Here is a 27,820-nt window from a genome sequence, read left to right as displayed (position 1 = left end):
TGGGGAATAGGGGAGGAGGGGAGGGAGAGGGAGAAGGGATTGACATGTGAAACAGGCTTGTTCCTAATTTGAACTAATAAAAAATAATTAAAAAAAACAAAACCCACAAGACTATCATGGACTTAGCACTTCTTTTCCACCAAGTTTTAAAGCATGGTTCTATAGAGTATCACTCCTTGAGTCCTACACACTCAGGAATTCCTTCTCACTTTTCCTTTATCTTGATAAACCCTAGTTCACTCTGCTAGGTTGTTGTAGGGATGGAGAAAACAGAAACATAATGCCACCTTCTGTCTTCAAAGAGCACTGGATATGTTCACATCCAGAGATCAGTTGTTGTGGTCTCTAGTACACATTGATGTTTTAAGTTGAAATTTTAAAAACTCAAGTGAACTCAAGTCAGGTATGGTGGTGCACACCTGTAATTCTAACACCAAGGAGGCTGAGGCAGGAGGATCTCAAATTTGAGACCATCTAGGTCACATGTGTGAGACTGTCAAAAACAAACTCCAGGTATTTTTATTTTTCTTACTTTCTCCATGAACTGATAATTTCCTCATTGGAGACAGGTGTGTGGACACATGAATTTAATCCTGACACTTGAGAAATAGATGCAAGCAGATCTCTGAGTTCAAGGTTAGCGTGGTCTATATAAATAAAGAGTTCGAGGCTAGCTAGGGCTTCATAATGAGAACTGCCTTCAAAAAATTTTTCCTCATATTGATAGGTGACATGGCTCAATGAGTAAAGACATCTGTCACCAGCCTTATGACTGTGTTCAGTCTCCAGAACCCACATAGTGGGAGGAGAGAATCAACTCCTACAAGTTGTCCTCCGACTTCCATGTGTTGTGGTATACATGCTCTCACACATACATATATACATAAAATAAAATAAAAAAAGTTCATCTTTAAAAAAATGCTAACAAGTAGGTACCTGTTGTGGCTTTCTGGCCCCCTGATCCTGTGGTCCCTTCTCAGGATGAAATACATTGAGACAGAGCTGAAGAAGAGGAAGGGGATTGTGGAGCAAGAGGAACAGAAGGCCAAGCCTAAGAATGCTGAGGACTGCCTCTATGAGCTACCAGAGAACATCCGTGTCTCCTCTGCTAAGAAGACGGAGGAGATGCTGTCCAACCAGATGCTGAGCGGCATCCCCGAGGTGGACCTGGGTATAGAGTATGTCTCCCAACCTTGGCTGTGCCCTGTACTTGGGAAGAGCCACCAACTTTCCAGTTAGCAGTTACACAGACACGCCACAGAGCACTTGCCTAGCATTCCTAAGAGTTGGGGAAGCTGGGAAGATGGCTCAGCTAGTAAAGTGCTTGTCTTGTAAGCATGAGGACTTCAATTTCATCCCCAGAACCCATGCCAGAAAAGCCAGCTATAGTGGGGCACACTGAGCAGGTAGAGATCGGAGAGCTGTTGGGACTCATTGCCCAGCCAGCTTAGCCTACCTACTGAGTTCCTGCTGGTGAGAGACCATGCTTCAAACGAGACATGAGCCTCCTAATGGCCTGTATCTGAGGTTGTCCTCTGGCCTTCCCACACACGCTTACACGTATACGCACATGCATGTACACACACTCATACAGACTCACACATGCTCACAAAAGTTATGAAGATCCTTCAGTCTCCTTGGGAATTTACACACAAGTTCTCTGAGGCAAATTGTCTCCAGGGGTTTCTTCTTACACCTTGTGCCAGTGACTGAAGAGACTTAGGGGCAAAAGTGTCTCTTTATCCACTCCTTTCTGGGTTTTTCGTCAAGAGCTGTGTAAAAGGCTGATCCACACGTCCTCCTTGAGCCTTCTTTCACCTGCAGGGAAACAAAGACAGTGGTCAGCAGCTTCGTTGTGTAGAGTGAAATGCTAGGAGGTTTGTATCTCTTTCTGGCCTAGAAGGCTTTGAAACTTAGGCAGCTCACTCCATTTTCATGGGCAGGATATCTTGTGTTTGCGCACATACGCATTTCTGGGAATTTGAACCAGGACCTCACACATGCTAGATAAGTGCTCTGCCACTCACCTGCAAGCACAGCTTAAGATTTCCTTTTTGATTTTTTTGTTTGTTTGAGACAGGGTTTCTCTGTGTGTCCCTGACTGTCCTGGAACTCACTGTAGACCAGGCTGGCCTTGAACTCAACAGATCTTTCTGCCTCTGCCTCCAAGTGCTATGGTTAAGGGTGTATGCTACCACTGCCAGACACCAAGATTTCCTCTTTATCAAAGAGACAACACATTAGTTCTCTGGTGGCTCTGAGTTTTCCATACCAATGTGATCACAGGGTCAGGCCAGGTAGGGTGGCTGGCGCACGCTGGTATCTGAACCCTGGGGAGATTGAGGCAAGGGGAAATGGACCTTGAGTTCCAGGCCAACTGGGGCTTCATAGAAATCTTGTCTTAAAAACAAAAAGGAACCATGTGATAGTGGTGCACATCTTTAATCCCAGCACTTAAGAGGCAGAGGCAGGTGGATCTCTGTGAGTTCCAGGCTAGCCTGGTCTACAGAGTGAGTTCCAGGACAGCCAGGGCTACACAGGGTTACCCTGTCTTGAAAAACAAAAACAAAAAGGAAAGAAGGAAAGGCACGAAGTGTCCTGGTACACTGTAGAAGCTTCTGGTGCAGCAGGAGTGGCCAGCGTCCCCAGTCAGTTCCAAAGGTGTGACGGCCTCGTATGAGGGTTGGCTCTTTATCTTTCCATAGTGCGAAAATAAAAAATATCATTTCCACGGAGGATGCCAAGGCCCGGCTGCTGGCAGAGCAGCAAAACAAGAAGAAGGATAGTGAGACATCATTTGTGCCCACCAACATGGCCGTGAACTATGTACAGCACAACCGCTGTGAGTGCACTGCCTGCCCCCAGGCCCCACGAGTCTCCTACGAGCCCCACCTCCTGCCTCACAGTTCTTTGTTCTTTCTCTATTCAGTTTATCACGAGGAGCTCAATGCACCCATCCGAAGAAACAAAGAAGAGCCCAAAGCCCGGCCCTTACGAGTGGGTGACACGGAGAAGCCAGAGCCTGAACGTGAGTACAGCCCTGGGTGGCACTTAAGTGGCCTGTGAAGACAGAGTCATGCTGGGCAGGGCACTGCTCAAGCCCTAGGGGACCAAGGCATCTGACCCAGACCCCTGCTAAGGACCATGGCCACATGCCTTCCCCTTTCCAAGCTGTGGTTCCTTCTTGGTAAAGTGATGTATAGAGGTAGCCCATTGGATGCTCTGGGGCCCTCAAGCTGTCCAGCTAGTAGAGACTGAGTTTAAAAGTTTCAGTAAGGGAAAAGCAAAAATATCAGTAAATAAGAGCCATGTAGCAAGGCCTCAGTGCTGGGGCTTCTGTTGTGGATGACTCCAGCCAGGCTCTCACCTTGGAACAGTAGTTTCTGCTGGTTCCACCGTTAACAGGCAGCCTCTGTTCTCCTCAGGGTCTCCTCCCAACCGCAAGCGTCCTGCCAATGAGAAGGCCACAGATGACTACCACTACGAGAAGTTCAAGAAGATGAACAGGCGCTACTGAGACAGTGGTAGGGGCTGGATAACAAAACCAATGAGAAGTTTAAGAAGATGAGTGGATAGCACATATGCACACATGCTCACATGCTCACACATTTCCTGGTGCAAACAGTGCCCTACATAGAACCTGCTTGTTAGCTAATGGGTTCCCCATCAGATGGTACTTTTGCTTACCTGCTAGATTTCTATTCTGGGTTTTGGTTGGAGACTGTGCCTCCCTGTGTATTCCTTAAACGCTCTCTTCCTTCTGGGATTTTAGAGGCCCCACCACACCTGACTGGCAATTTCAAGCACTAACTTTGTAACTTTCAAAACAAGACAATGTATCTATGTCTTTATTGTTTCCTACCTGGGACAAACTAGACCTACTATTCTCAAGAGTGTTATTAAATTGCTTTAAGATTTATTTATGTATGTGGGTGTTTAGTCTTTATGTATATCTGTGTACCATGTGTGTGCTTACAGTGCCTGTAGAGGCCAAAGGAGGATGTTAATTATTTTAGAACTGTAGTTACCCATAGTTGTGAACTACCATGTCCATGCTAGGAATCTAACCTCTGGAAGAGCAGCAGCCTGTGCTCTTAACTGCTGAGCCACCTCTCCAGTCTGTTTAAATTGTGTTTTGGGATTGTATACACAGCCATGGTTTCTTTCAGCATTTGAAATAGGGTTGAAAAATAAATCTGAGGGCTGGAGAGATGGCTCAGAGGTTAAGAGCAATCAATGACTCTCTTCCAGAGGTCCTTAGTTCAATTCCCAGCAACCACATGGTGGCTCACAACCATCCGTTATGAGATCTGGTGTCCTCTTCTGGTGTGCAGATATACATGGAAGCAGAATGTTGTATACATAATAAATAAATAAAATCTTTAAAAAAAAAAAAAAAGAAAAATAAATCTGTCCTTGCTGGGTGTGGTGGCACATGCCTTTAATTCCAGTACTCAGGAGGCAGAGTTTGAGATCTGCCTGATTTACATTGTGAGTTCCAGGACAGATAGCCAGAAAAGGGCCAGGGGTGGGAGTGGGGGTGGGGGGGTAGATACATCTGTCCAGTTCACAGCAGAAAAATGGAGGATGGTTCAGATACAATGGCATTCCCTGACTCATACAGAGCTATAAAGTTTTTTTGATTAAGAAGGTGAATCTTTAAGTTCCAGGACAGCCAGAGTTACACAGAGACACTCTTTCAAAAGTTCAAAAAAAAAAAAAAAAAGAAAGAAAGAAAAGGAAAGGAAAGGAAAGGAAAGCAGCCTAGCATGACACAGCCTTTTAACCCCAGCACTCAGCAAGCAGAGGCAGATCTCTGAGTTCTGGGCCATCTAGGGCTACATAATGAAGCAGGCGAATAAAGAAAAGAACATGAAAAGTTGTCTCTTTTAGAATTTAATTATTAAATACATACTAGGCCCAGTCTTCCTGTTTGCCTTGTGTTTCCTTCTGTTACTGGGCACTCACCATAGAAGACTGCTCAGACAGGTTCAAGCCAATAGACAGTCTTTATCAGCTATCGACATCACTCGGATCAGGATCTCAGTGTAGCCCTGAGCCTTTTCTCAGGATGAACTTTTTTGTTTGTTTGTTTTTTGCTTTTTGAGATAGTGTTTCTCTTTGTAGCTTTGTAAACCAGGCTGGCCTCAAACTCACAGAGATCTGCCTGCCTCTGCCTCTGCCTCTGAGCACTGGGATTAAAAGTGCCACTGCCCCACTCGGTGAACTTTTAAACACACACACACAAAAAAAACATGTCCCAGGTTCACATATTTAAGTTTACAAGAACAGTTAGCCAGAAGCAAAACTACAGAAGCCAAAAAGCAAGGTTAGTACATTTTGAGACTTTGATTGTTCTGTCTTTTTATTTTGGCAGGTAGTACTGTCTATGTGCTGAGTTTTATAGCCTGAATGGTACTTCCATCAGGGAGTCAGTTGTACTAAGGTCTGGGGGCCTGTTATACTTCCACTAACAGGCAGGATTTTGAGATCTCAGGGGTTGGATATATGTCAGAGGGATCATGGGACATCCAGTAAGGCCCATTTGGCAGTGCTTGGCCTGTTACCACAGTAAACTGCTTGGTATTCATTCTCCATAAAGAGTTCAAGGACAGCCTGGGTTTAAAAAAACAAAAAAAACAACAAAAAAAAATGGACAGGGCATGGTATCACACACCTTTAATCTCAGCCCCCAGGAGCAGATGCAGGCAGATCTCTTGAGTTCCAGGACAGCCAAGACTATTCAAAGTTCCAGGGGACTTGACACCCTCACAGACATACATGCAGGCAAAACACCAATGCACATAAAATAAATTAAAAAAAGAAAGGTTATTATAGCGTAATCTCTTTGTACACTGTGAAATGTGTCACTCTGATTGGTTTAATAAAAAGTTGAATGGCCAATAGCCAGGCACGGTTTCCAGGCACAGAGGATGCTGGAAAGAAGGGTGGAGTTGTAAGGAGATGTAGAGGAGGCAGGACACGTAGGAGATGAGGTTAACAAACCATGATCCACGTGGCAGCACATAAATTAATAGGAATGGGCTAATTTAAGTTGTAAGAGCTAATTAGAAACATGTCTATTGGCTTTCATAAAGTATCCATGTGGTTATTTGGGAGCTGACAGGCAGGACAGAAAAATCTGCCTACAAAAGGTAGCTGAGCAAACCAAAAGCAACAAGCTAGTAAGCATTGTTCTTCCATGGGCTCTTCATTTTAGACCCTCAGGTTCCTACCTTGCTTCCCGAATTAGCTTCCCTTAATGATGGACTGCACCTGTAAAATGCAATAAACCCCTTCCTTCCATAAGTGGCTTTTGGTCATGGTGTTTATCATAGTAATTGAAAGCAAATTAGAACTGTTTCAGCAAAGTTCAGTGTCAGCAATCAAACCATGCTGACAATGTGACCCTGGGTAGGATGTGGTGGAAATAGCACTTTACATTGGCAGTCCCCCTTCCAGAACCCCAGGACCCTAGTCTAATGATGAGGAAAACCCTCAAATTCCAATAGAGGGGCAATCTACAAAGATTTTCGGATGAGAGTATAACTCAGTGGTGTAGCCTATAAGCAAAGGACCCAAGGTTCAATCCCCAGTAATGAAAACAACAAAAAGCCTTGCCTATATTCCAGAACCTAGGAGGTTGAGGCAGGATGATTGCAAATTCAAAACCAGCCTGCACTATATAGGAAGTTGAAAGATAGTCTGGAATAGTTATAAAGATTTTACCTCAAAACAAAGTTTGGGGCTGGAGAAATGGCAAACAAGTTAAGAGTCATTCTTGTACAGACCTGAGTCTAAATCCTGTCATCCACTGTTTCTCCCACCTCAAAGAATTTTTAAAATGAAATAAAACAAGAAGTAGAAGGTCTGAGGTAAAGCTCCATGATAGTGTTTGGCCCTGGGGTTCATCCCAGTGTCCCCCAAGTGTCTAGTGTTCCTCAAAACTCTCAAAGTCATTTAAAAAACAAGGCAAGTGTCGGAAGAATCCAAGAGGAGTTGGGGAATCAGCACTGTGGGGGAGCTAGATGGGTTCCCTAAGTAAGTAAGAAACTGGATGAACTGTGTGGGCTTTAATATAGTGGTTGGGGCGGTGGTGGTGCACGCCCTCAACCCAGCATTAGGTGGCAGAGGCAGGCGGATCTCTGATTTCGAGGCCAGCCTGGCCTACAGAGAGAGGTCCAGGACAGCCTGGGCTGTTATACAGAGAAACCCTGTCGGGGGAAAAAAAAAAAAAAAAAGCCGGGCGTTGGTGGCACACGCCTTTAATCCCAGCACTCGGGAGGCAGAGACAGGTGGATCTCTGTGAGTTCGATGCCAGCCTGGTCTCCAGAGCGAGTGCCAGAATAGGCTCCAAAGCTACACAGAGAAACCCTGTCTCGAAAAACAAAAACAAACAAAAATATAGTGGTTCATGGATTTTAACAAGTATAATATACAGATGTCAAATTTTTATTTCTTTAGAAAGGAGGCTCTCACGGTGTAACCCTGGCTGCCCCTAGAATTTGCTGTGTAGGCCAGGGTGACTCCAACTCAGAGTGCCAAAATACCCAGCCTTCAAATGTCTACTATGTATCTTTGGGTGGCCTCAAATTCGTTACAGATTCACCTGCCTCAGCTTCTAGAGTGCTGGGATTAAAGGCGCACACCACCCATAGCACCTTGACCAAATGTCAGATTTTAATAATAGGTAACCAGAGGTGGGGATGGGGTTGTCATATGGGAACTCATTATATTCTCACAGTTCTTATGTATTCATTTATACATTGTGTATGCCTACAGGAGTTTATGTGCACCTCATTAGATGCCTGCGTCATTGTTTAAAAACTGCCCTAAAATATTGTTATTTGATGAGGGTGGGGGAAGCAAATACACCTGACTCCTATAACCTCAAGGTTCAGAGGCAGGAAGAGCTTTACCCTTAACAAAGATGGCAGCCGCTACATTGGTTGGACGGCCTGCCCGAGACAAAGAGGGCTGTCCCGCAGGCAGGAACCGGAAACGCGCGTTGGGCGGTGCGCTGGGTAAGGTGGGCGCTGGGACGCGCAAGCGGCGCGGGTCCGGGCATGAAGCTAGGCCGGGCCTCACTGGCCCTGCTGCTGCTGGCGCCGTGCGCGGTTCGTGCGGTGGAACCCATCAGCCTGGGCCTGGCCCTGGCCGGCGTACTCACCGGCTACATCTCCTACCCGCGCCTCTACTGCCTCTTTGCCGAGTGCTGCGGCCAGAAGCGGAGCCTCAGCCGGGAGGGTAGGCGGGCACCAGGGACGGGCGCCAGGCGGCAGGGGGATGGTGCCGCGGCCAGGCCGGATTTTGGTCCGAGGCCTAAGAGATGAGTTGCCGGGCCCGGGGTAGGGTGTCAGCCCTGCGCGGAGCTCACCGGGGCGGCCTCACCGCGTCTCTTCCTTCCGCTTGGCTTTGGGAACACCCCCAAGCCCAGGCCTTAGGAAGGGCAGGGTTCGCCGCACCAGGGTCCTTCAGCGCTCTCCACACTAGGCTCGGGGCTCTGACAGCCTGGAAACGGGGCTTCATTTTACCTACTTGCTTCTCTCCTGACCAGAGTGATCTTTCCATTCCCAGCACTGCAGAAGGATCTGGATAACAAGCTCTTTGGACAGCATCTTGCAAAGAAAGTCATCTTAAACGCCGTGTCTGGTTTCCTAAGTAACCCGAAGCCCAAGAAGCCCCTTACCCTCTCTCTGCACGGGTGGACAGGCACGGGCAAAAACTTCGCCAGCAAGATCATCGCAGAGAATATTTACGAGGGTGGACTCAACAGTGACTATGTGCACCTGTTTGTGGCCACGCTGCACTTCCCCCACGCCTCTAACGTCACCCTGTATAAGGCAAGAGCATTAATTGGCCGCCTTCGTGGATGATGCGGGTTTGGGGCTTCTCTGTTGTGAGACGGGATGTGGGGATTCCACGTCAGTAAGTGAGCCTCGGTATGGCTCTTTGTATGTCAGTTCCTCTTTAAAAGGTGTGGACATAGCTGGCTGTGGTTATGTCAGCCATTCTGGAGGCGGAGAGAAAAGCTGGAGGAACTACAGTTGAGGATAGCCTGTGCAGTGCAGATCGTGACCGTGTTTCAAAGGAAATTGTCAAGGGCTGGGATAGCAAAGGGTAGAGCACTTGCCTACACCTGCATTCTGCTCCTGCCGCCGCAGTGGGAGTGATGGTGAATATGTAAGTTACAGAGGGTTTGTGATACAGAGCAATTAGACCACGAAAGTTTTATGGGTGACCTCTAGGCTCAGTAACAATTGGCTGTGGACAAGAGGGGCCATAATCAAATCCAACTTCAGGGTCTTCAGGTCCCACTCACATGGTGAAAAGGAAACATGGAGGTCTAAGTTTGCTTTGACTTGGCTGTTACAGCCAGCTTTTGGAGTTTAATTAACAGCCCACACCTGAATTCAGGTCCTAACTCTCCCCCACTCCAGCTAACCTTTCTCAGTTAACCTGAGAGGCACACTCTTGTTACACAAAATAGTGCTTTTGCCTTCTCTTGTGTAAAGTACACCCTCATACCTCCATACCCTCGCCACCCCCTGCTTTCTGTTAAACATCAGGGTCACCATGACTGTGACTTTGGGCAGTTCACCACCCCCCACCCCCGGGGGGTGGGGGGTGTTCTCTGTTGCCCTGGCTGTCCTGGAACTCACTTTGTAGACCAGGCTGGCCTTGAGCCCACAGAGATCCACCTGCCTCTGCCTCCTGAGTGCTGGGATTAAAGGGCGTTCACCACCACCACCTGGCTAAGTTTTTCAATCTCTGTACCTGTGATCAGCTGGGTGTTTTCTACACATCTGTATTCCCTGCAGGCTGAGGCAGGAGGATCACATGTTTGAGGCTAGCCTGGGCTACATAGTGAGCCTCTGTTTGAAAACAGGCAAGGAGAGGACAAATAGAGAAGAAAAAAAAATAGGGTCCCAACAGCATTTCCTCAGTAGCATTTGGTAGGTGGTTTAAAATGTTGCTGTAGTGGCCTGCACACGGGCTGTAGGAGACTGGGAAACCTTGTCTGTTGGACTCTAACAATTGAGTGAGTTCTATGTGAATGGTCACTTAGCTCATGGTGTTAGTAGGCCGCTCCGGGTTCCTCTAAGGCAGTAGGTCTCAATCTTCCTATGCTGTGACCCTTTAACACAGCTCCTCATGTTGTGGTGATTCAACCATAAAATTACTTCATTGCTACTTCATAACTGTAATTTTGCTGTTATGAATCATAATGTAAATATCTGATATGCAGGCTATCAGATACAAGAACCTGTGAAAGGATCATTTGACCCCAAAGGGGTTGAGACCCCCTGCTCTAAGGGGAATATGGTCCACATCTGCAGATTTGCTGCTTACATTGGATGCAAATGGAACACTAACCATGGTCACAACGAGCCAGAGCCAGGGGAGAACCCCAAGCAGATGTACAATGTAACTGCTAGTGTGTTCTTTAGAAAAATGCATAGCTGATTCCCTACCTCATCTCAGGAGGAGGGTGGAAATGCCTACAGATTGTGTAGAATTTCTGAGGAAAATGCTTGAAGAGATGTGTGTCTCACCTTGGTGGCTTAGTATGTAACTGGCCTAGGATGAGTAAGACCCTGATACCATTTTTTGTCATCTGCCCCACCAAAACACCAAATACAAATAAGAATTTTTTTTTTTTTTTTTTGAGACGGCTGCTCATGTGCCCATTGTTGCAGCCTGGGCTGGCCCTGAACTCTTATTATTTTAGCTTTTGTTTGTTTTAGAATTTTGTGTGCTTGGGAGTGTGTGCGCGCATGCATGCATGTGCACGTGCATGGGGGCCATAGGTCTCTGGTGATGTTCCTCAGGATCTGTTCACCTTTTTTCTGAGACAGCATCTCTCGTTGAGACCTGGGACTGCCACCTAGGCAAACCCCAGTGATCCTGTCTTTGCCTCCTCAGCACTGTGGTTTGAAGCACATACAGCCATACCTGACTTCCTCACAAGGTGCTTGTAATAAGGCAGGCACTTTTCTCAATAAGCTTTCCTCCCACCCCTGGGCTGAAATTCTTGCTCTGTCTCAGCTGGGGTCACAGATGCATGTCCCCAAGCCCATCTCCAGATGTGGGCTTTTTGTTATTGGGGGGGGGGTTGGTTTTTCGAGACAGGGTTTCTCTGTGTAGCTTTGGAGCCTGTTCAGGAACTCGCTCTGGAGACCAGGCTGGCTTTGAACTCACAGAGATCAGCCTTCCTCTGCCTCTTGAGTGCTGGGATCAAAGGTGTGCACCACCGCCTGGCTCCAGATGTGTTCTTATGGTATGCTCCTGGCCAGGTAGATTTATTTAGAAATTCTCATTACACCCTCTCAGGAAGCTTGAGTATTCAAGTTCATACTCCCTAAGGGAGTCCTGTGCACTGTTTTCCCACCTGTGAGTCAGCACTTCTCTAAGCTGGACTGAGGAGGAAGGATGAGATGATAGTTGGTTTCTACCTCCTACCAAGTGACTACCATACATAGGATATATGTGACATTGCTATTGTGAGGACAGAGCTGGCGCCTGGCTGACCCAGCATCAGTGTGGGTGCAATGTAGCGCCACAAATCTGGAGCTTTGGCATAGGGCAGGCTGGATTGAGATCTGTTTGCCCCAGCTTAATTATATTGTCTTAGACAAGCTGCTGAAACACTCTGTATCTCAGTGTCCTCACCTGTGGCATGGGAATGAGGCCATGTGATCATGAGGGAAAGGTAGGGTTGTGTGTGTGTGTGTGTGTGTACACGTGTATGTGATGCTCACAGCCCAGTGCTCCAGAGTACCGCCATTGACCTTGGGAGGCAAAGTTGTTCTGAGCGCTTGGGTGTGACTTGCTTAGCATTAGTAAGGCTCTGGGTAGAGCTGCACAAAAACAAAGAAACGGAAAGATGATAGAACTGCACCTGCTAGAGCTCTGAATAGGTCCTGTTGTCCTTCAGGACCAGTTACAGATGTGGATTCGAGGCAACGTGAGTGCCTGTGCTCGGTCCATCTTCATCTTTGACGAGATGGACAAGATGCATGCAGGCCTCATTGATGCCATCAAGCCTTTCCTCGACTATTATGATGTGGTAGACGAGGTCTCCTATCAGAAGGCCATCTTCATCTTCCTCAGGTGAGGCTGTGGCTGGGATGACCTGCTGGGAGACCCTTGTGCCTGGACCTGGGGGCTTTGGGGAGAAGGGCAGCCCTTCCTCACTACAGTTGTTTCTTCAGCAATGCTGGGGCAGAAAGGATTACAGACGTGGCTTTGGATTTCTGGAAAAGTGGGAAGCAGAGGGAAGAAATCAAGCTCAGAGACATGGAGCACGCCCTGGCGGTGTCTGTCTTCAATAACAAGAACAGTAAGTACAGCTGCCCTTTATGAGTCCAACCCACTAGTCCTACACCCTCCGTTCTATCCAGTCTAGGAGCCATATCTACTGTGGTCTCAATGCTCCCCCAACCCAGCCAAATCCCTGAGTGAAATCTGTTAATGAGTCACAGGAGAGTTCATAAATGCTGAAGTGGCTGCACCACTGCTCAGTTAGTTGAGACAGGGTTTGTTCTACATTTCTTGTAGAGGAAAAGCAGGTAGCTAAACTGGGAGAAGGCCACTGTATGACTACAGGGAAAGAGGTAACTAGGTTAGGACTCTCGCTTTGCAGTACCCTAAGACTCTGCCTACCCATGACCAGGTCTTCCCCCTGTACCAGACACTCAGACATTTGACCTGTTTGTCTGCCCTGTTACCTTATAGAATAGATAGATGCCTCTCGTCCCATTGTTTACAGAGGACACTGAGGACCAGTGGCAGAGCTTGCACAGTGCCACACAGGCTGGGCGCCACCTCCATCCTGCACTCAGAGCTTTTAACTTTCAGCTCAGCTGCTTCTCCAGCTACTATCATACAACCTTTGACCTTGAACCTCAGGAGATAGACAGACAGCCATGAGGGTGACTCACTGGTTATCTCACCAGGTCTTCAACAAAACAAAAGGCCACAGGGCTCATTGGAAACATGCTCACCAAGAAATCTGTATTGAAGTTAGGTGACTAGTCAGTGTGTTGTGTTATTCCTGTACAAAGGAATTACTGCTGAGGAAAGTTGAGCATTTTGTTACATGTTGAAACGTCTCTCTTCATGCTAAAAAGTCTGACTGCTCACAACAGGAAGCACAGTGATGTGGCAGCAATACATCAGAGCACTGTGTTGAAGGTAGAGAGGATCTCCTGCAGGGCTGTAGATGGGGTCAGAGACAGTCAGGCGTCTGGCTGAGGTGGTGGAACATTGACAGTAGTGCTGCTGCACAGTGAGAAGAGCAGTTTTTGTAGGGAGTACATGTGTTTGAGGCATCCTGGCTGGGAGGACACATTTGACTCAGGACACACATCTGAGTTGGCAGTATATGGATGTTTTTACTTGTATGTTGTTCAGACCCAAATCCAGGGCCTTACACATGCCAGGTAAGTGCCCTACGACTAAACTACACCCCAGCCCAGCTGGTGTTTGTTTTAAGGCCTGTAGCCATCTGAAGTCTACTGGTTATGCTGAGCACTTGGTGGGTCAGGTGATTGGATCCTCATCATTCAGAATGTGCTTGGGGTCTCCTCTCCAGCCAGGCCAGACGTCCCCAGCTACAATGCCCAGAGCTCTGTGTACATCTGGCACAGTGTAGGTCTGCAAGACAGCAGTTATCCTGATGGCTGCTCCATAGTTACTTTTGTTCTTTGCTGTGGCCACAGGTCCTCACTGTGTACAATCACTGTGCAGGGCTTCATCGGGAACTGAGAACAGACCCTTGGCTCTCTGCACGGCTTGCATTGTGAGCCAGAACACAGAGATTAGAGTTAAGTAGGATGGGAAGACATGTCATAAGCTTTTGGGGCATCCAGCAGGTGCTGAGTCAAGTGTTCTCAGTACTGGGAGACTGAGCCATGCAGAGCTAGGCTTCTGCAGGGAAACACTTGTCAGAGTTCAGACCTTTGAGCTGCACAGCCTTGCCTGCACACATTACTTACCACCCAGGGGAGTCTAGGTATTGCTTCCAGAATGCTTTGCATGGTTTGGGCACTAGCAGCAGCAGTGGATTCTTTAATTGCTGCTCTAGCTGCTGAAGCTCTGAGGACAGACTATAGTTTCCTAGATGGAGACTGACTAGTGGAGTCTGTCTTTGGGGATAGCCTCCCTTATCTCTTTTTTTGCACCTCTTCCAACCTGTCCATCAGCCTCTCACCACACTCCCTGGATCCCAGCACACAGTATGGTGCATGTGGCCCTCTAGCCTGCCTCTCATCTCTAAGGTACTCTGGAAAGACCTTTCCAAGCCCACAGCACTAAAGTGTCTCTCTTAAAGCTTTTTTTTTTTTTTCATTTGTGTGTGTGTGTGTGTGTGTGTGTGTGTGTGTGTTTGTCCAGAGAGGGTGTTGCACCCACTGGACCCAGAGTTATGTGGCTATGAACAGCCTAGATGGTACTGGGGCCCAACTCAGATCCTCTGCAAGGAGCAACAAGTGTTCTTAACTGCTGAGCCATCTCTCCACCCTCAAGTGTCCATCCCTTTACATCACCCTGCCCTCGCTGTCACAGCAGCATCACAGGGCAGTGTTTGTAGGCAGTCCCTAGCTCCTGTCTCACTGTATGGAAATGGAGGTGGGTGTAGGGGGTGGTCTCTCAGCTCTATCTCAAAGGTTGGCCCGCAGTGGACACCTAGTAGTTATACTGGATGGACGGATGAATATTGAGTGGCACCTTTTGGTCTTTTTTCCAGGTGGCTTCTGGCACAGCAGCCTCATTGACCGGAACCTCATTGATTATTTTGTCCCCTTCTTGCCCCTGGAGTATAAGCACTTGAAAATGTGTATCAGAGTTGAGATGCAGTCCCGTGGCTATGAAGTAGATGAGGACATTATAAGCAAGGTGGCTGAAGAGATGACATTCTTCCCCAAGGAGGAGAGAGTCTTCTCTGATAAGGGCTGCAAGACTGTGTTCACCAAGCTGGACTACTACCTGGACGACTGAGCCCTGCCACAGAGGCTCGCACTGTCAGGCCACTCCCTTCCCAGGAAGAGGCTCAGGACACTTCCTGATGAGATTACCAGGTATTGCCTTGGGGACTGTTTCTGCTCCTCAGAGCCTGCAGGTGGCCCTATAGTAGGGACCGCAGACACAACAGGGACCCAAAGCTTCCTGGCACCTCCAGAGGATGAAACTTCCCAGCCTGCCCATTCCCAGGCTCATGATTTTTAAAAATTATGTTTTAATTTCAGGTGTTTCTGTTTTGAGGCAGAATAAGTAAGTTTTACTGCAAATGTGATAACTTTATTTTACGTGGTTTTTTAATATTATGAGAAATGTTTTAGCTGTTGGCTTTGTGTGTCTTTTGAAACTGTCAGGCTGACATCACCAGTGTTTCTACTAGCGGCCCAAGCATGGGTATCTGCTGCATAGATGGCATCTCAGGAACAAGGGACTGGCCCTAGGGGACTGAAGCCAGCCCAGCCAGGGGCCATGCAGGGGCCGGGATCACCATCACAAATGCACCCTCAAGCTCTTCCCTGTACTCAGTAGTATGGGAACAAGCTTAGTGGCATTGTGGTTGTCAGGTCCACTCCAGGTGCCTGGCAGGTAGAGCTCCAGATGGGCTTGTTTTGTGCACACAGTGCCTGCCAAGAGGTGGGGCTCCTGTGATTGTGGCTGCCATCCAGGGCACTTGCAGGGCTGGGTTTAGCAAGGAGAAAAGGGCCTGAAGGTTCAGCATCAAGAAGTAGGGCAACTGCTGGCAGAACCATTCTCTGCCTCCGCTACCAGCCTCTTAAAGGTTCCCAATGATGGTTCCAAGTCCCCAGGAGTTGTTTCAAGTCTGACCGCTCACCTAAAGATGGAGCCCAAGCACTGAGCCCTAACTGAGGAGCACGGTCCTGTGTTTGTAGATATGACAGTGTGGGTAGTTTTGGGTTCGCAGCAGGGTGATAGTGAAGAGGAGGGCTTGCCTACCTAGACTGTCCTCTCGGAGGACAGTTAGTCTGAGTCCTGGCCAACAAACAGATCTGGAATCAGGTTCTTTACCAGTGCTGGGCAGGAAAAACCAGCGGCGGGGTCTCTCTGGAGCTAGGATGAAGACAGCTATGGCCAGGTAGATACATCACCGTTAGGAGGATGTTATGTGGTAGAATAGCTCGCTGCTGCTGAACTCCAGTGCCTGTCTAAGGAAGGGAGAAGTGCCCAACTTTGGCCTCTCCATGTGTGTACATGTAATTAACTATTCACGTGTGCAAACACACCACATAGAAAAGCCCAAAAACAAGCATTGATTTTTGTGTGATTCGGTCAACATGGACATCCAGGTATGGGAAGGGAAGGAATACATGAGCAGCTCTAGAGCCTTCTTTCTGAGCGTAGTTTGCTGCCACACAAATGAGGGAAACCACACTGGCTTTATTAGTCTGCATCCAACTGTTCATGCCTTCTCACAGGCCAACCCACACCTTTCCAAGTCACAGATGGTAACAGCAGTCCAAAGGTGGCCAACACGTGTCCACACATTGCATCACTGTAAACAGAAAAGCTTGTTTCTTTTTGATCAGGCACGCAACAGGTTATAAATGGTAACTTGGGTCCAACCCAAGAATATGGCATGGAACTCAGCCTCACCTTGGCAGGCTTTTGTTTGCTTTTTGCTTTGAGACAGTGTCTCTGTATGTGGTTTGGCCTAGGCTGGCCTCAAAGTTGATGCAGTCCTGTCATGGCCTCCCAGGTGCTGGGGCTAAAGGTATACACTACCACACTCATTTTAAAAAGACTAAATGTGATTCTCTGTAAGGCATCTCCATGTTATAAAAATAGTCATTCTACCACATTCTATAAAATTATGGCACAGTCTTCTCATGTCTGCAGCTGCATTGTAACTATGGGACAGAATGGTTCACAAGGCTGGAATCACAGACTTGCTCTCCTACAGTCAGAACAGCCCAGCCCATTATTGCCACTCAAGGCATCACCCGGAGATTACATCCAGGACCCACTACAAACTGAGGACTGTGGGGTCTAAAATTGTGCCTATATAATTCCCACTCTACACATTTTAACAATAAAAACCTTTTTTTTCTTTTAAGAGTTTCATGTAGCTTGGGCTGGCCTCAAACTCACAACATAGTGGAGGAACCCTGAGTCAAGATCTTCCTGCTAGGAGCATGGGCATTGTGTCCCACACCCAGCAACAATAAAAACCTGAGAATACCAAGAATACTTAGTCTAATTTATGTCCTTCCCAGGTTTTTGTCTTTTGAAACAGGGTTTCTCTGTGTAGCCCTGGCTGTCCTGGAACTCACTCTGTAGACCAGGCTGGCCTCAAACTCAGAGATACATCTGTGCCACCACTGCCAGGTGCTTCCTAGGTTTTAAAACACATGGCATCTTATACTTTTATTACCTAACGTTTGGAAGTAAAAAAACATATTTTAAAAATATACATGTCCTTAAAAAAACCAGCATCTCTGGTGTGTGGCCCCTCCTGCAGACAGTTTGAACACACTGGGGGGTGTGGCCATGCAAGACCTAGCCTAGTGCTTACTCTTCCTATGCATGAGCCTGGTGCTGTAGCTGTACAGCTGACCTTAACCTTCAGAGCAAGTGTAACTGGCAAACGGACCCAGATTTCCTTCAAAGCTGATGGCTTGTTCTGACATGACCAGGGATGAGGCTGGGGTGAATCTAACAGTTCAAGAGACATGGGCCAAGGCAGGTTACAACCCATACACAGTGGGAGACAGGTGAGAAAATTCCACAGCCAGGGCTAAGCAGAAGCAGCTAAGGTAAAGTATTGCCTCAAAGGCTCTGTGTCCCAGTGTGCTAAAGTGCCTCAGAGGGGGTTCCTACTGCTCACACTGACAGTTCTGCAGAGGTCAAGCTCACATGCTCCCCTCAGAGACCAGCATCTGCTTCTGAATTGACAGATCAGGGCAAAAAAAAAAAAAAAAAAAAAAAGCAGAGGTGGGTGTTCCTGGAAGGGAAAATGTGGTTCCCCAAGGCTGCTACAGGGTGCTGTAGCCCATTAGGCATCTGAGGCACAGGTACCATTGGCACCACGTCCCGACATTTAGGCACTTGATTCACAGCCTAAAGTTCGTATTCAGCTGCTGCCATGCAACACTGACAGCATTCGGGTCCACAGGTGCAAATGTGCAAAGCCCCAAGGGGGTCTTTAAAGTGCTTTGGCAAGGCCCTGGAGGAGCTGGAGGCGCCCCTGAATCCTCCCACCCCATGAGGTGAAGAACTCAATGGAAATCCAGCCGTGACTGCACAGTCTTGCAGCCCTTGTCTGAGTAGATCTTCTCATCCTTGGGGAAAAATGTCATTTCATCTGCCACCCTGGTGACGATGTCTTCATCGACAGCAACCCCCCGGGCCTGCATCTCTGCCCGCACACACATCTTCACGTGTCTGTACTCCAAGGGCAGGAAGGGGATAAAGTAGTCGATGAGGTTTCTGTCTATCAGCCCACTGCGCCACAGACCACCTGCAGAACAAGACTGGGTCTCCATCACTGCCTCCTGGCCACACCCCATATCTGATCCTGGTCCATAGTCCATCCTTCATGTCTTTACCTTTCCAGAGACTCTGTCAAGTAACATAAGCATTCATAATACCATAAGAAAACTCCCTATGGCAGCAAAGCTGCAAGCAAGAGTGATGCTGGCTTTTCAAGACACTGTCGTGAAGCAGCTCAGTGCCAGCAGAGCACTGAGTGCCCCCACTCCATAATGGACTCACTGTGCTTGTTGTTGAAGACACCCACAGACAGCACGGGCTCCAGGTCCTTCAGTTGGATCTCTTCCCTCTTCCTTCCTGCCCGCCAGAAGTCCAGGGTCGTCTTCGTTATCAGGTCCCCACCTGCATTACTGAGTTGGCCAGAGACACAAAGATTGATATCACACTTCACTTATCCCCATCTCCTTGCCAAATACATTCACCCAAGGCTTCACTCCTTTTCAAATGCTAGAACCAACCCTGGAGTCCTGTGCATCTAAGCAGGTATCACCATATGACACCCCTGCTTCCAGGTGTGCCCCACTTCTAGAGATCCTGAGATTTTTTGTTTTTTTTTTGAGAGAGGGTTTCTCTGTATAGTCCTGGCTGTCTTAGAACTCACTCATTAGACCAGGCTGGCCTTGAACTCACAGAGATCCATTTGCCCCTGCCTCCGTAGTGCTGGAATTAAAGGCGTGAGCTGTGCCACCACCACCCAGCTAGTGCTCCAAAGCTTTAATCCAGGACTATTTGCAAGATGCTACCAGACAAGGACAAAAGTGTGTGCCTGCAAATGCTGTGTTTAGAGGGGCAGGCAGAAGCAACAAGTGCCTCACTGAGGGGTCACTCTGGCTTATCCCAGACCCAGTTTCTATGCCAGACTGACACTGGAAAGTAAAAATATGACAAAGAGCCTATGGCTTTCTTTGCCAAGATAGCAGTTCTGTCCTGGATAGCCAGGAAAACCTCATTCCAGCACTTGTAGTCCCTGAGTAGTCCCTGAGAAGCCTCCTTGGCTGACCTGAGGAAGATGAAGATGGCTTTGCGGTAGGAAATCCCATCCACCTGCTCATAGTAGTCTAGGAAGGGCTTGATTGCATCAATGATCCCGGGATGCAACTTATCCATCTCATCAAAGATGAAGACGGAGAGGCCACACGCGCTCACATTGCCTCGGATCCACTTCTGGAGCTGGTTCTAGACCAACCATAAAGAGAAGCACAACTCAGAGGGTGTTCCAGAGCTCCCTGGGCTTTGAGGAGCCATCACCTGCATACTTGCCCCCGCACAACAGGTATATTTTCCAAACTTTGTCACAAGTGGAAAGGCACTAGCCATCTAAGCCTGGCCACATGAGTTCAATCCCTGGGATCCACATGATAGAAGGAGAGAACAGACTTCTAAAAGCTATGTGCTGACCAGCACATAGATAACCACAGCGTGCCTGTGCATGCATCTGTAACCTCAGTCCTCCCGAAACAAAATGGGAAGTAGAGAATTGGACACATAGTACAGCAGCCTCAAACAAGGAAGGAAAAGAACCCTGGAGTTGCTTCTTTCCAGGTATTTTATCACAGCACCAGAAAAAGAAACCAAGACACCAGGCACACAGAGAAATGACAACTGGCAGGGCGTTGGTTGTGCATGCCTTTAATCCCAGCACTCGGGAGGCAGAGGCAGGCAGATCTCTGTGAGTTTAAGGCCAGCCTGGTCTACAGAGTAAGTTCCAGGTCAGCCTCCAAAACAATACAGAGAAACCCTGTCTCGAAAAGCCAAAAAAAAAAAAAAAAAAGAAAAGAAAAGAAAAGAAAGAAAAAGGAGAAATGACAACTGGATTCAGACCTTTACAATGCAGGGGACCAAAGCTTTGAATAGATGTCATGCTGGCCTGGCTGATAGGAAAAGCACTGAGCTACATTGCTTGCCCCCTTGCTTTCTTGAAACACCCAAGCAACAGCCTCTCATCCCCAAAATGCCCTGGGGAGGCCACAACCCTTGTAAATACTATATTTCGAAGGATCTGTAATAAAATTTGGAAAATATGAACTTTACCTTGTGATGGGGGCTGTAGCCTGGTGGCAACAGCACTTCCTCAGCATGAGAAAACCTTGGTTTCTAGATCCCCAGCACCTTAAAATAAAATTGTCCCTTCCCTTTGGCACTCCTCCCTGCCTCACTGTTGAGAAAACAAAGATTCACTTTCACTTTCTTCTTCCCAGTCCCTAGAAGGATTAGCACCAACAGGTAAGCAGTCACTTAAGTCAGAATCAGCCAATGCAATGTTCAGAGCTCTCACAACAAGAAAGTCTGCAGGATGGGAGAAGCCAAGGGAATCAAAAGTGGTAAAAGGAAATCCTCTGGGTACCCAGCAAGATACTGGGCAAAATCCAGGCTACGGCACAGGTGGAGAGCTTTCGATGAGGCCACGCCCAAGCCAACTATTAGACTGCCTCGCCTAACACCCTATGCCCTGCTGGGAAGGCTAGTCACTTTTTGGGTGCCTAAGACATAGGCTAAGAGACAGATGGGAAGTGATGAGTAGTACAGGCTGTAAGAACAAGTTCACCTTGCCTCTTTTGCCCATCTTTCTTTATTCCAGCCCCCTTCCTTCTCGTCACCCAAGTCCCGGGTATTGAACCTATGACCTCCCACACACGAGCTGGCTCCATCATTGTTTTTTTCTTTGTTTCGAGACAGGGTTTCTCTATGTTTAACCTGGCTGTCCTGGAACTCATACTGTAGACCCAGGCTGGCCTCAAACTCTGAGAGTCACTGTCTCTGCCTCCCGAGTGTTGGGATTAATGGCATATGCCACCACACCCAGCTGCTGCCTCCTTCTTTTAATGTACATACCATCCCCTACCTCATTGAATTTATTAATAGCAATTTCAAGAGAGAAGGCCGAACATATATAATCCCAGCACTCCAGAAGGTGAAAGTAGGGGAGTCAGAAGTTCAAGGCCAGCCTCAGGTATATAGTGAATTTGGTGCCAACCTGGGCTACATGAGACCCTATCTAAGACACCCCCCCACACACACACACACACAAACACATGGTGGATGTCTATTAATCTCAGTTCTCAGAAAGCTGAGGCAGTAGGATCCCTAACATCAAAGCCAGCTTGGGCTACATAATGAGATCTTAACTCAAAAAGTATAAATACAGGGCAGGGAGGCCCACCCTTTAATCCCCGCACTCGAGAAGCAGAGGAAAGGGGATCTCTGTGAATTTGAGGCCTGCCAGACCTACATAGGGAAATTGTCAACAAATAACAGAAAGTAAAAAAAGCAAAGCAGAGGTCATATGAAGCTGTGGCAAGGTGGAGAGCAGAGGCCCGAGCTGCTTAGCAGGCGGCCCAGGCAGGTAAGCAGGTAGCAATGAGTTTTCTTGCCTGGTACAGTTTTATCTGCTGCTCATGAGGGAAGTGCAGAGTAGAGACGAACAGGTGAACAAAGTTACTCTTCAGGCCTTTTGGATAAAGGTTTTCAGCCACAATCTGGCTGACAAAATTCTTGCCCGTGCCAGCCCAGCCGTGCAAGGACAGAGTCAGTGGTTTCTTGGAATTTTTATTGTTCCTGAAGCCAGTCAGTGCCTTGAGAATCACTTCGGTGGCGAGGTGCTGTCCAAACAGCTTCTTCTCCAAGTCCAGCTTGAGGGCTGCGCAGGCCAGCCCGGAACAGAAAGAAAACACAAGTTAAAAAAAAAGCACCTGAAACTGGCCAGAGAGAGGCACAGCTTAGCGACTGATCCATCAGCAGGGTCTCTGCCAACCTGCAGAGCCCGAACCTTAAGATCTAGAGTCAGAACCGTAAGTGGCAGTGCTCCCTAACTAACACTTAAGCGTCTGACATGGAAGCCACGCGGATTCATTCATCCAGGGAAGAGCCATTTCGCGGCTGAGCTCCGAGCTAGCTTTCCCGCCACCCCTGCCGGCTCGGGAAGAACGGAAGAGCCAAAGGCGGGCTTTCTGGATGGAGGTGCACGCTTGCCTGACCGCCACCGAGGCGCGCACAGCTGGCGCCGCTGCGTTCATTTCGGTTCTGCCGCCGGTCATCGAAAGGTCTGCGAAGGTGTGCCGAGCCTGTCTCCCGCGGCGCCGCTTTGGGCTGCAGGTGGAACCGAACTCCCGGCGCCCGCCCGCCCGCCGCCCCCGCCCGGCGGCCGCGGGCACGTACCCGACACGTTGAGGGGCCGGTCCTCCTTGCAGCACTCGGAGAAGCGGCAGGAGAAGAAGTCCGAGTAGGTCAGGTAGCCGGAGAGCGCCGACACGGCCGCGATGCTGATGGCCACGGTCACCGGCTCGAGCGCCGCCGCCACGCGGGCGGTCAGCAGAGCCCACAGGAACGCGAAGCCGTTCAGCCTCATCGCGCGCCGCCGAGAGGACTGCCGCGGCGCTCAGATCTCGCCCCAGATGAGCCGCAGACCTACTTCCCATATGGAGCGTCACTTCCGCCTACCCAGAGAGCGGCCATACCGGAAATGGGTGGGAGGAGTGAGGCGCCATCCTGTGAGTGGCAAGAAACCCTCTAGGGACCTTCGAAGGACTTTCACGCGCTCGCTCCTTCCTTCCTTCCTTCCTTCCTTCCTCCCTTCCTTCCTTCCTTCCTCCCTCCCTCCCTCCCTCCCTCCCTTTTTTTGCGGGGGGAGGGGGGGTGAGACAGGGTTTCACTGTGTGGCCCTGGCTGTCCTGAAACTTGCTCTGCAGACCAGGCTGGCCTCGAACTCACAGAGATCCGCCTGCCTCTGCCTCCAAAGTGCTAGGATTAAAGGCGTGCGCCACCACGCCCGGCTTCACACCTGTCTTTAAGAAGTCTTATTTGTTTTCCATATTTCAAAATTAAAATATGCCCATATATATGGGCCAGAGAGACGGCTCTGTTGTACAGAGCTCTTCCAGAGGACCTGGGTTCAATTCCCAGCGCCCACATCTGTAATAGTCTGTAACTCCAGTTCCAAGGACTCTGTTACCGACTTCTGGCCTCTGTGAGCGCTGCACACACATGACAAACAAACATACATCCAGGCAAAACACTCATACACATAAAATTGAAAAAATACACACATAAATAAAAAAGAAACTAAAAACCAAATGGGTTTAGAGAGATGGCTCAGTGGCTAAGAGTACTTACTGCTGGACCGGGGAAGCCAGGGTGGGTCCCCAGCAACCATATCTGTGGGTTTATAACATGAACTCAAGTACAAAAATACTCAAAATAATACCTATAATAATACAATAAACGAGTAAATAATAACTAATGTGTTTGTAGTGAGTCTGAACATGTGTGTGTACGTGTGTGTGTGTACGTGTGTGTGTGTGTGTGTGTGTGTGTGTGTGTGTGTGTGTGTGTGTGTGTGTGTTGTATGAAGCCAGAGGAAAATGCCAGGTTTCTTGCTTTATTCTTTTGTGACAGAGCCTGTCAGTGAACCTAGAACCTGGGGCTAGGGCTGTGGTGAGGACACCCTGGCCACCTTTATGTCTGGTGGGGGTGGGGTGTTACAGACCAGCACTCATCCATCGTTTATCACAGGTGCATGATATAGTCAGATTTTTTTGTCAGGACCAGCTGTCCCCAATAATGATACAGAGACATTATTAATTATTAAAGCTTGGTCGATAGCTTAGGCTTCTAACGAGCTCTAATAATTTAAAGTAAAAGATTAAAAGTTAAGCCGGACGTTGGTGGCGCACGCCTTTAATCCCAGCACTCAGGAGGCAGAGGCAGGTGGATCTCTGTGAGTTTGAGGCCAGCCTGGTCTCCAGAGCGAGTGCCAGGATAGGCTCCAAAGCTACACAGAGAAACCCTGTCTCAAAAAACCAAAAAAAAAAAAAAAAAAAAAAAGATCAAAAGTAATCTTTTCGTCTGTGCTCTTTTATGTTGCTCAGTTGCCTTTGCTCTGAATTATCCATGCTGCTTCCTCCTCATCTCTTGGCGTCTCCCTTCTTCTTCCCAGCATCCCCTCTGCCCAGAAATCCTACCTAGGAACTGGCCATTCAACTTTTTATTAAACCAATCAGAGTGACAAATCTTCACAGTGTACAAAAAGGTTATTTCACAACAGCTGGGAACTCCAACTCAGGTCATCTTACCTGCACAGCAAGGGTTTGTGCTGAGAAAACCATCTATATAGACCTTTTCCTCCTCCTCCTCCTCCTCCTCCTCCTCCTCCTCCTCCTCCTCCTATTCCTCCTCCTCCTTCTGCAACCACTCTATCACTAAACTGCTACAGAAATTCACAGGGCCTTTTCTTTATTTGTTTGTTTGTTTGTTTTGAGACATAGTTTCTTTATGAAGCTTTGGTTGTCCTGTAACTCCCTCTGTAGACCAGGCTGGCCTTGAACTCAGAGATCTGCTTGCCTCTCTGCCTCCTAAATTCTGGGATGAAAGGCATGCACCACCACTGACCAGCTCATAAGGCCTTTTTAAGGGCCTCCTGGAGCCCTAAACTTTGCATTGTTATACCTGTCTCATTTCCCCTGGTCTGTGATGAGCATACTCTGATCTGCTCAGCTCTAGCCTTCCTGAACAGCTGCTAAGCCTTCTTGGTGCTAGAACATAGAGCACTTAGAGATGCATGCTGGGGTTTCACACGTAAATGCAGGCATTCACTCATGCAGCATTTCCTATGGCAGGCCCCAATTGCCTTCTGGGAAGACAGCAGTGCAGCAGACAGAGTTGGTCCTGCCTTGCAGGACTGAACAGGCTGTGGGTGAGGCAGTCGAGGGGACAAGGACCAATATTGAGCCATCAAAGTCCAAGGACTAAGCTGGAGATTAAAGGTATCCAAACTAAACCTAAGGAATTGGCCAACCAAAAAACAAGCAGTGTCTATTTAGCGAACAGAGTTTATAGACAGTCAGTTTGAGGAGCTGAGAATATCATACATTGTGGAAAGTATTGGAGGTGAGGATGGAGAACAGAGACAAGAAGGTAAAGGGCTTGCAGACACTGAAATAAGTTAGCTTACGTTCTGTAGGGGTGGGAGCTACAGGTTTGTAATAGGGATAACACAGCAAGCTTAGAAATCATAATTACCAGGGAGAGAGACTGTCACAAGGGTCCATGTATACTTAGCCCAGGCTTTGCCAAACTTGGAGTTCCTTGGGCAGTCAATCTGCAACAAATATCTGGAGAACTCTGGCTATGTGTCAGACCCAGCACCATACATAGTACCAGGCTTACATCAGGGGACAGGACAGCTATGGCTCCTGACCTCATGACAGAGCCACTGATCATGACTGTTCTTATTTCTGGGAGTTTAGGACAGAAGCTAGGGCTGCCAGGGCTCCTGAAGGCTGGTCTCAGTGACCTGTCCCAGTGTACTAATTAGAGAGATGATTAATAATGAAAAGCAGATAAGAGTGTCACATTAGGCAGAGGAACAGATAAGGGGGCAGTGATCTTAGGTCTGTCTTCTGGACCCTGGCATGAGCTTTAGGTTTAGATAGAGGAGGAATTGGGACAAGGGACAGCACATGTTGGTAAGGACTTCTGGTCAAAGGGTGGTCTGGTTAATCATTATCTCAGTTCTAGTTCTGGACGATGGCTCACAGGAGTCCATACTCTTTGAAGGGATAAGTCAGCTTTCAGGAGCTTGCTCCAGCCATCCCTTCAGAGACAACCACCCTCACAGGATGGCAGCGATGTCTGAAGTGTTCCCATGCAAAGTACACAAACTCCCGGTGCTGGTGTCGGCAACGCATGGCAAACAGGAAGTAGTCCAGGACACTCTGACACACGCTGGGCAGTTGGTGCTGTACCAGTGTCTCCTCCAGGAAGAAGCAGACCAGTGGTGCCTGATAGTGCTCTAAGACCAGCTCTCCTAGCGACTTGAGGATGCGTGTAATATTCAGGTTGTTGTGGCTGTGACTGTTCAGGTTGTGGAAGCATGGCTGGAAGTTCTGTGCACCGCAGACCGCACTGGTGTCCTGGTCCTCAAGTTGGACCCATAAAAGCCCAGCATGAGTTCATAGGTCCGGACAAGACGCTCTTTGACCTCCTCGAAGCTTTTAAATTCCTCAACCTCCTTGAGTGTGAGGGGCTTGGCATGCCGGTTCACTCCTGGTTCCCTCAGAGGAAACAGCCACTAAATATAGGAGTGATTCTCTTCAAGGAGGTCATAGTTGCCTTTCTAGTTGTGAAGAATTTCCTCAATGAAAAGACCATTTAGGCTGGCATGCTGGCTCAGAGGTTAAGAGCACTGACTGCTATTCCAGAGGTCCTGAGTTCAATTCCCAGCAACCACATGGTGGCTCACAACCATCCATTATGAGATCTGGTGCCCTCTTCTGATGTGCAGATATACATGGAAGCAGAATGTTGTATGCATAATAAATAAAATCTTTAAAAAAAAAGACCATTTGGCTGGAAGCAGATCTCATTTTTGTAGAAGCTCAGGTTAGACCTGTCGCCATTGTGGTCTTGATCTGCCACATCTGGGTAGTGGTGCCAATAACTTCACATGTCCTGCATGACTCACCAGTTTTGGCACCCTGTCATCCTGGACTGGAACACGCCTGGCCCTAACTCCTCCAAGTAGCAGTGGATATGGGGAGACAGTGGGGATGGGGAGACAGTGGGGATGGGGGGGGCAATGGGAATGGGGGGCAGTCCTTTGGTGGGTCTTCTCTTGCCTTTAGCCAGCTGTCTGCAGCTCCGAGACAGACTTCTCAAGCTCACATAAGAGTGAAACATGCTGAAGATCCTGGTTCCAGGAACCCAGCCTCTTTCCATATCCCAGTGGCCTCTGTCTCCACAGAAAGAGGAAATGTCCATGGACACTTTTCCCATGTGAATGGAAAAGAAAGAGAGAGTATTCCTCACCCATCTTACTAAGGCACATGTTGCAGGATATTTGTACACTGTGAAAAGATGTGTTGTTATAATTGGTTTAATAAAAAGCTAAATGGCCAATAGCTAGGCAGGAGAGGTTAGGTGGGACTTCCAGGAGAGAGACTAACTCAGGAGATGAATCTAGTTGCGGAGGAGGCTGCCAGCGAGACACTGAAGTCAGAAGTACAGAATGGAGGAGAGGTAGAAAGCCCCGTGGCAGAGCCTAGATTAACAGAAACAGATTAGTTTACGTCATAAGAGCTAGTTGGGAACAAGCTCAAGCTAAAGGCCAAGCTGTGTCATCACTTGGAGGCTGCCAGTCCAGAGCTCAAGTCTTTGATTCTAGGAAGAGAGGGCAGGCTGTCTATGTGAGTTTGAGGATAGCGTAGTCTACATATATGAGTTATGTGGTGAACTCTGTCCCTGGGTGTGGGGGGCAATGGTCATTTACAGCAGAGATAGCTCAGCAATTGAAGGAGAA

The 27,820-nt window shown here is 48.2% G+C and overlaps 3 protein-coding genes and 1 long non-coding RNA gene across 5 annotated transcripts in view; 2 read left to right on the top strand and 2 right to left on the bottom strand.

Moving 5' to 3' along the window:
- The window catches only part of CUNH9orf78 (chromosome unknown C9orf78 homolog), a 9,756-nt gene extending 5,837 nt beyond the window's left edge, over nt 1-3,919 (top strand). Inside the window, exons 6-9 of the mRNA XM_027423899.2 lie at nt 981-1,178; nt 2,706-2,842; nt 2,930-3,028; nt 3,426-3,919. Of these exons, the coding sequence (XP_027279700.1) occupies nt 981-1,178; nt 2,706-2,842; nt 2,930-3,028; nt 3,426-3,517 (526 nt within the window). The 3' untranslated portion in view covers nt 3,518-3,919. The remainder of the gene's footprint in view (nt 1-980; nt 1,179-2,705; nt 2,843-2,929; nt 3,029-3,425) is intronic.
- LOC118237937 lies at nt 271-3,453 on the bottom strand. The gene is made up of 2 exons (XR_004770510.1): nt 3,368-3,453; nt 271-1,818 (listed from the first exon to the last, which is right to left on the bottom strand). It is a non-coding gene; the product is annotated as an uncharacterized LOC118237937 (long non-coding RNA).
- A 4,099-nt stretch (nt 3,920-8,018) lies between the features above and the next one.
- On the top strand, nt 8,019-15,346 carry Tor1a (torsin family 1 member A). Its single transcript, XM_027423902.2, has 5 exons — nt 8,019-8,247; nt 8,578-8,843; nt 11,939-12,114; nt 12,216-12,343; nt 14,750-15,346. The coding sequence occupies exons 1-5, from the start codon at nt 8,067-8,069 to the stop codon at nt 14,998-15,000; spliced, it is 1,002 nt and encodes a 333-aa protein (XP_027279703.1). The 5' UTR covers nt 8,019-8,066; the 3' UTR covers nt 15,001-15,346.
- A 1,050-nt stretch (nt 15,347-16,396) lies between these two features.
- Tor1b (torsin family 1 member B) lies at nt 16,397-22,939 on the bottom strand. 2 transcript variants are annotated; one of them, XM_027423900.2, is made up of 5 exons: nt 22,684-22,937; nt 21,900-22,165; nt 19,529-19,704; nt 18,751-18,878; nt 16,397-18,496 (listed from the first exon to the last, which is right to left on the bottom strand). In XM_027423900.2, the coding sequence occupies exons 1-5, from the start codon at nt 22,871-22,873 to the stop codon at nt 18,255-18,257; spliced, it is 1,002 nt and encodes a 333-aa protein (XP_027279701.1). In that variant the 5' UTR covers nt 22,874-22,937; the 3' UTR covers nt 16,397-18,254. The 2 variants fall into 2 exon arrangements, with proteins under 2 accessions (XP_027279701.1, XP_027279702.1); XM_027423901.2 differs by lacking the exon at nt 16,397-18,496 and adding an exon at nt 18,566-18,597 and having other exon boundaries at nt 22,684-22,939.
- Nucleotides 22,940-27,820: the final 4,881 nt, after the last annotated feature.

This window comes from Cricetulus griseus, chromosome 6 (assembly GCF_003668045.3).
Source record: "Cricetulus griseus strain 17A/GY chromosome 6, alternate assembly CriGri-PICRH-1.0, whole genome shotgun sequence".
NCBI lineage: Eukaryota > Metazoa > Chordata > Mammalia > Rodentia > Cricetidae > Cricetulus > Cricetulus griseus.
This window is presented reverse-complemented; position numbering and strand designations above follow the sequence as displayed.

Coding starts and splice junctions, on each gene's coding strand:
- Tor1a (XM_027423902.2), top strand. CDS start 8,067: ATGAAGCTAGGCCGGGCCTCACTGGCCCTGCTGCTGCTGGCGCCGTGC. Junction 8,844..11,938: donor CTAACGTCACCCTGTATAAG/GCAAGAGCATTA, acceptor GTTGTCCTTCAG/GACCAGTTACAGATGTGGAT. Junction 12,115..12,215: donor GCCATCTTCATCTTCCTCAG/GTGAGGCTGTGG, acceptor TTGTTTCTTCAG/CAATGCTGGGGCAGAAAGGA.
- Tor1b (XM_027423900.2), bottom strand. CDS start 22,873: ATGAGGCTGAACGGCTTCGCGTTCCTGTGGGCTCTGCTGACCGCCCGC. Junction 22,166..22,683: donor CCGGCCCCTCAACGTGTCGG/GTACGTGCCCGC, acceptor TGGCCTGCGCAG/CCCTCAAGCTGGACTTGGAG. Junction 18,879..19,528: donor GCCATCTTCATCTTCCTCAG/GTCAGCCAAGGA, acceptor TGGCCAACTCAG/TAATGCAGGTGGGGACCTGA.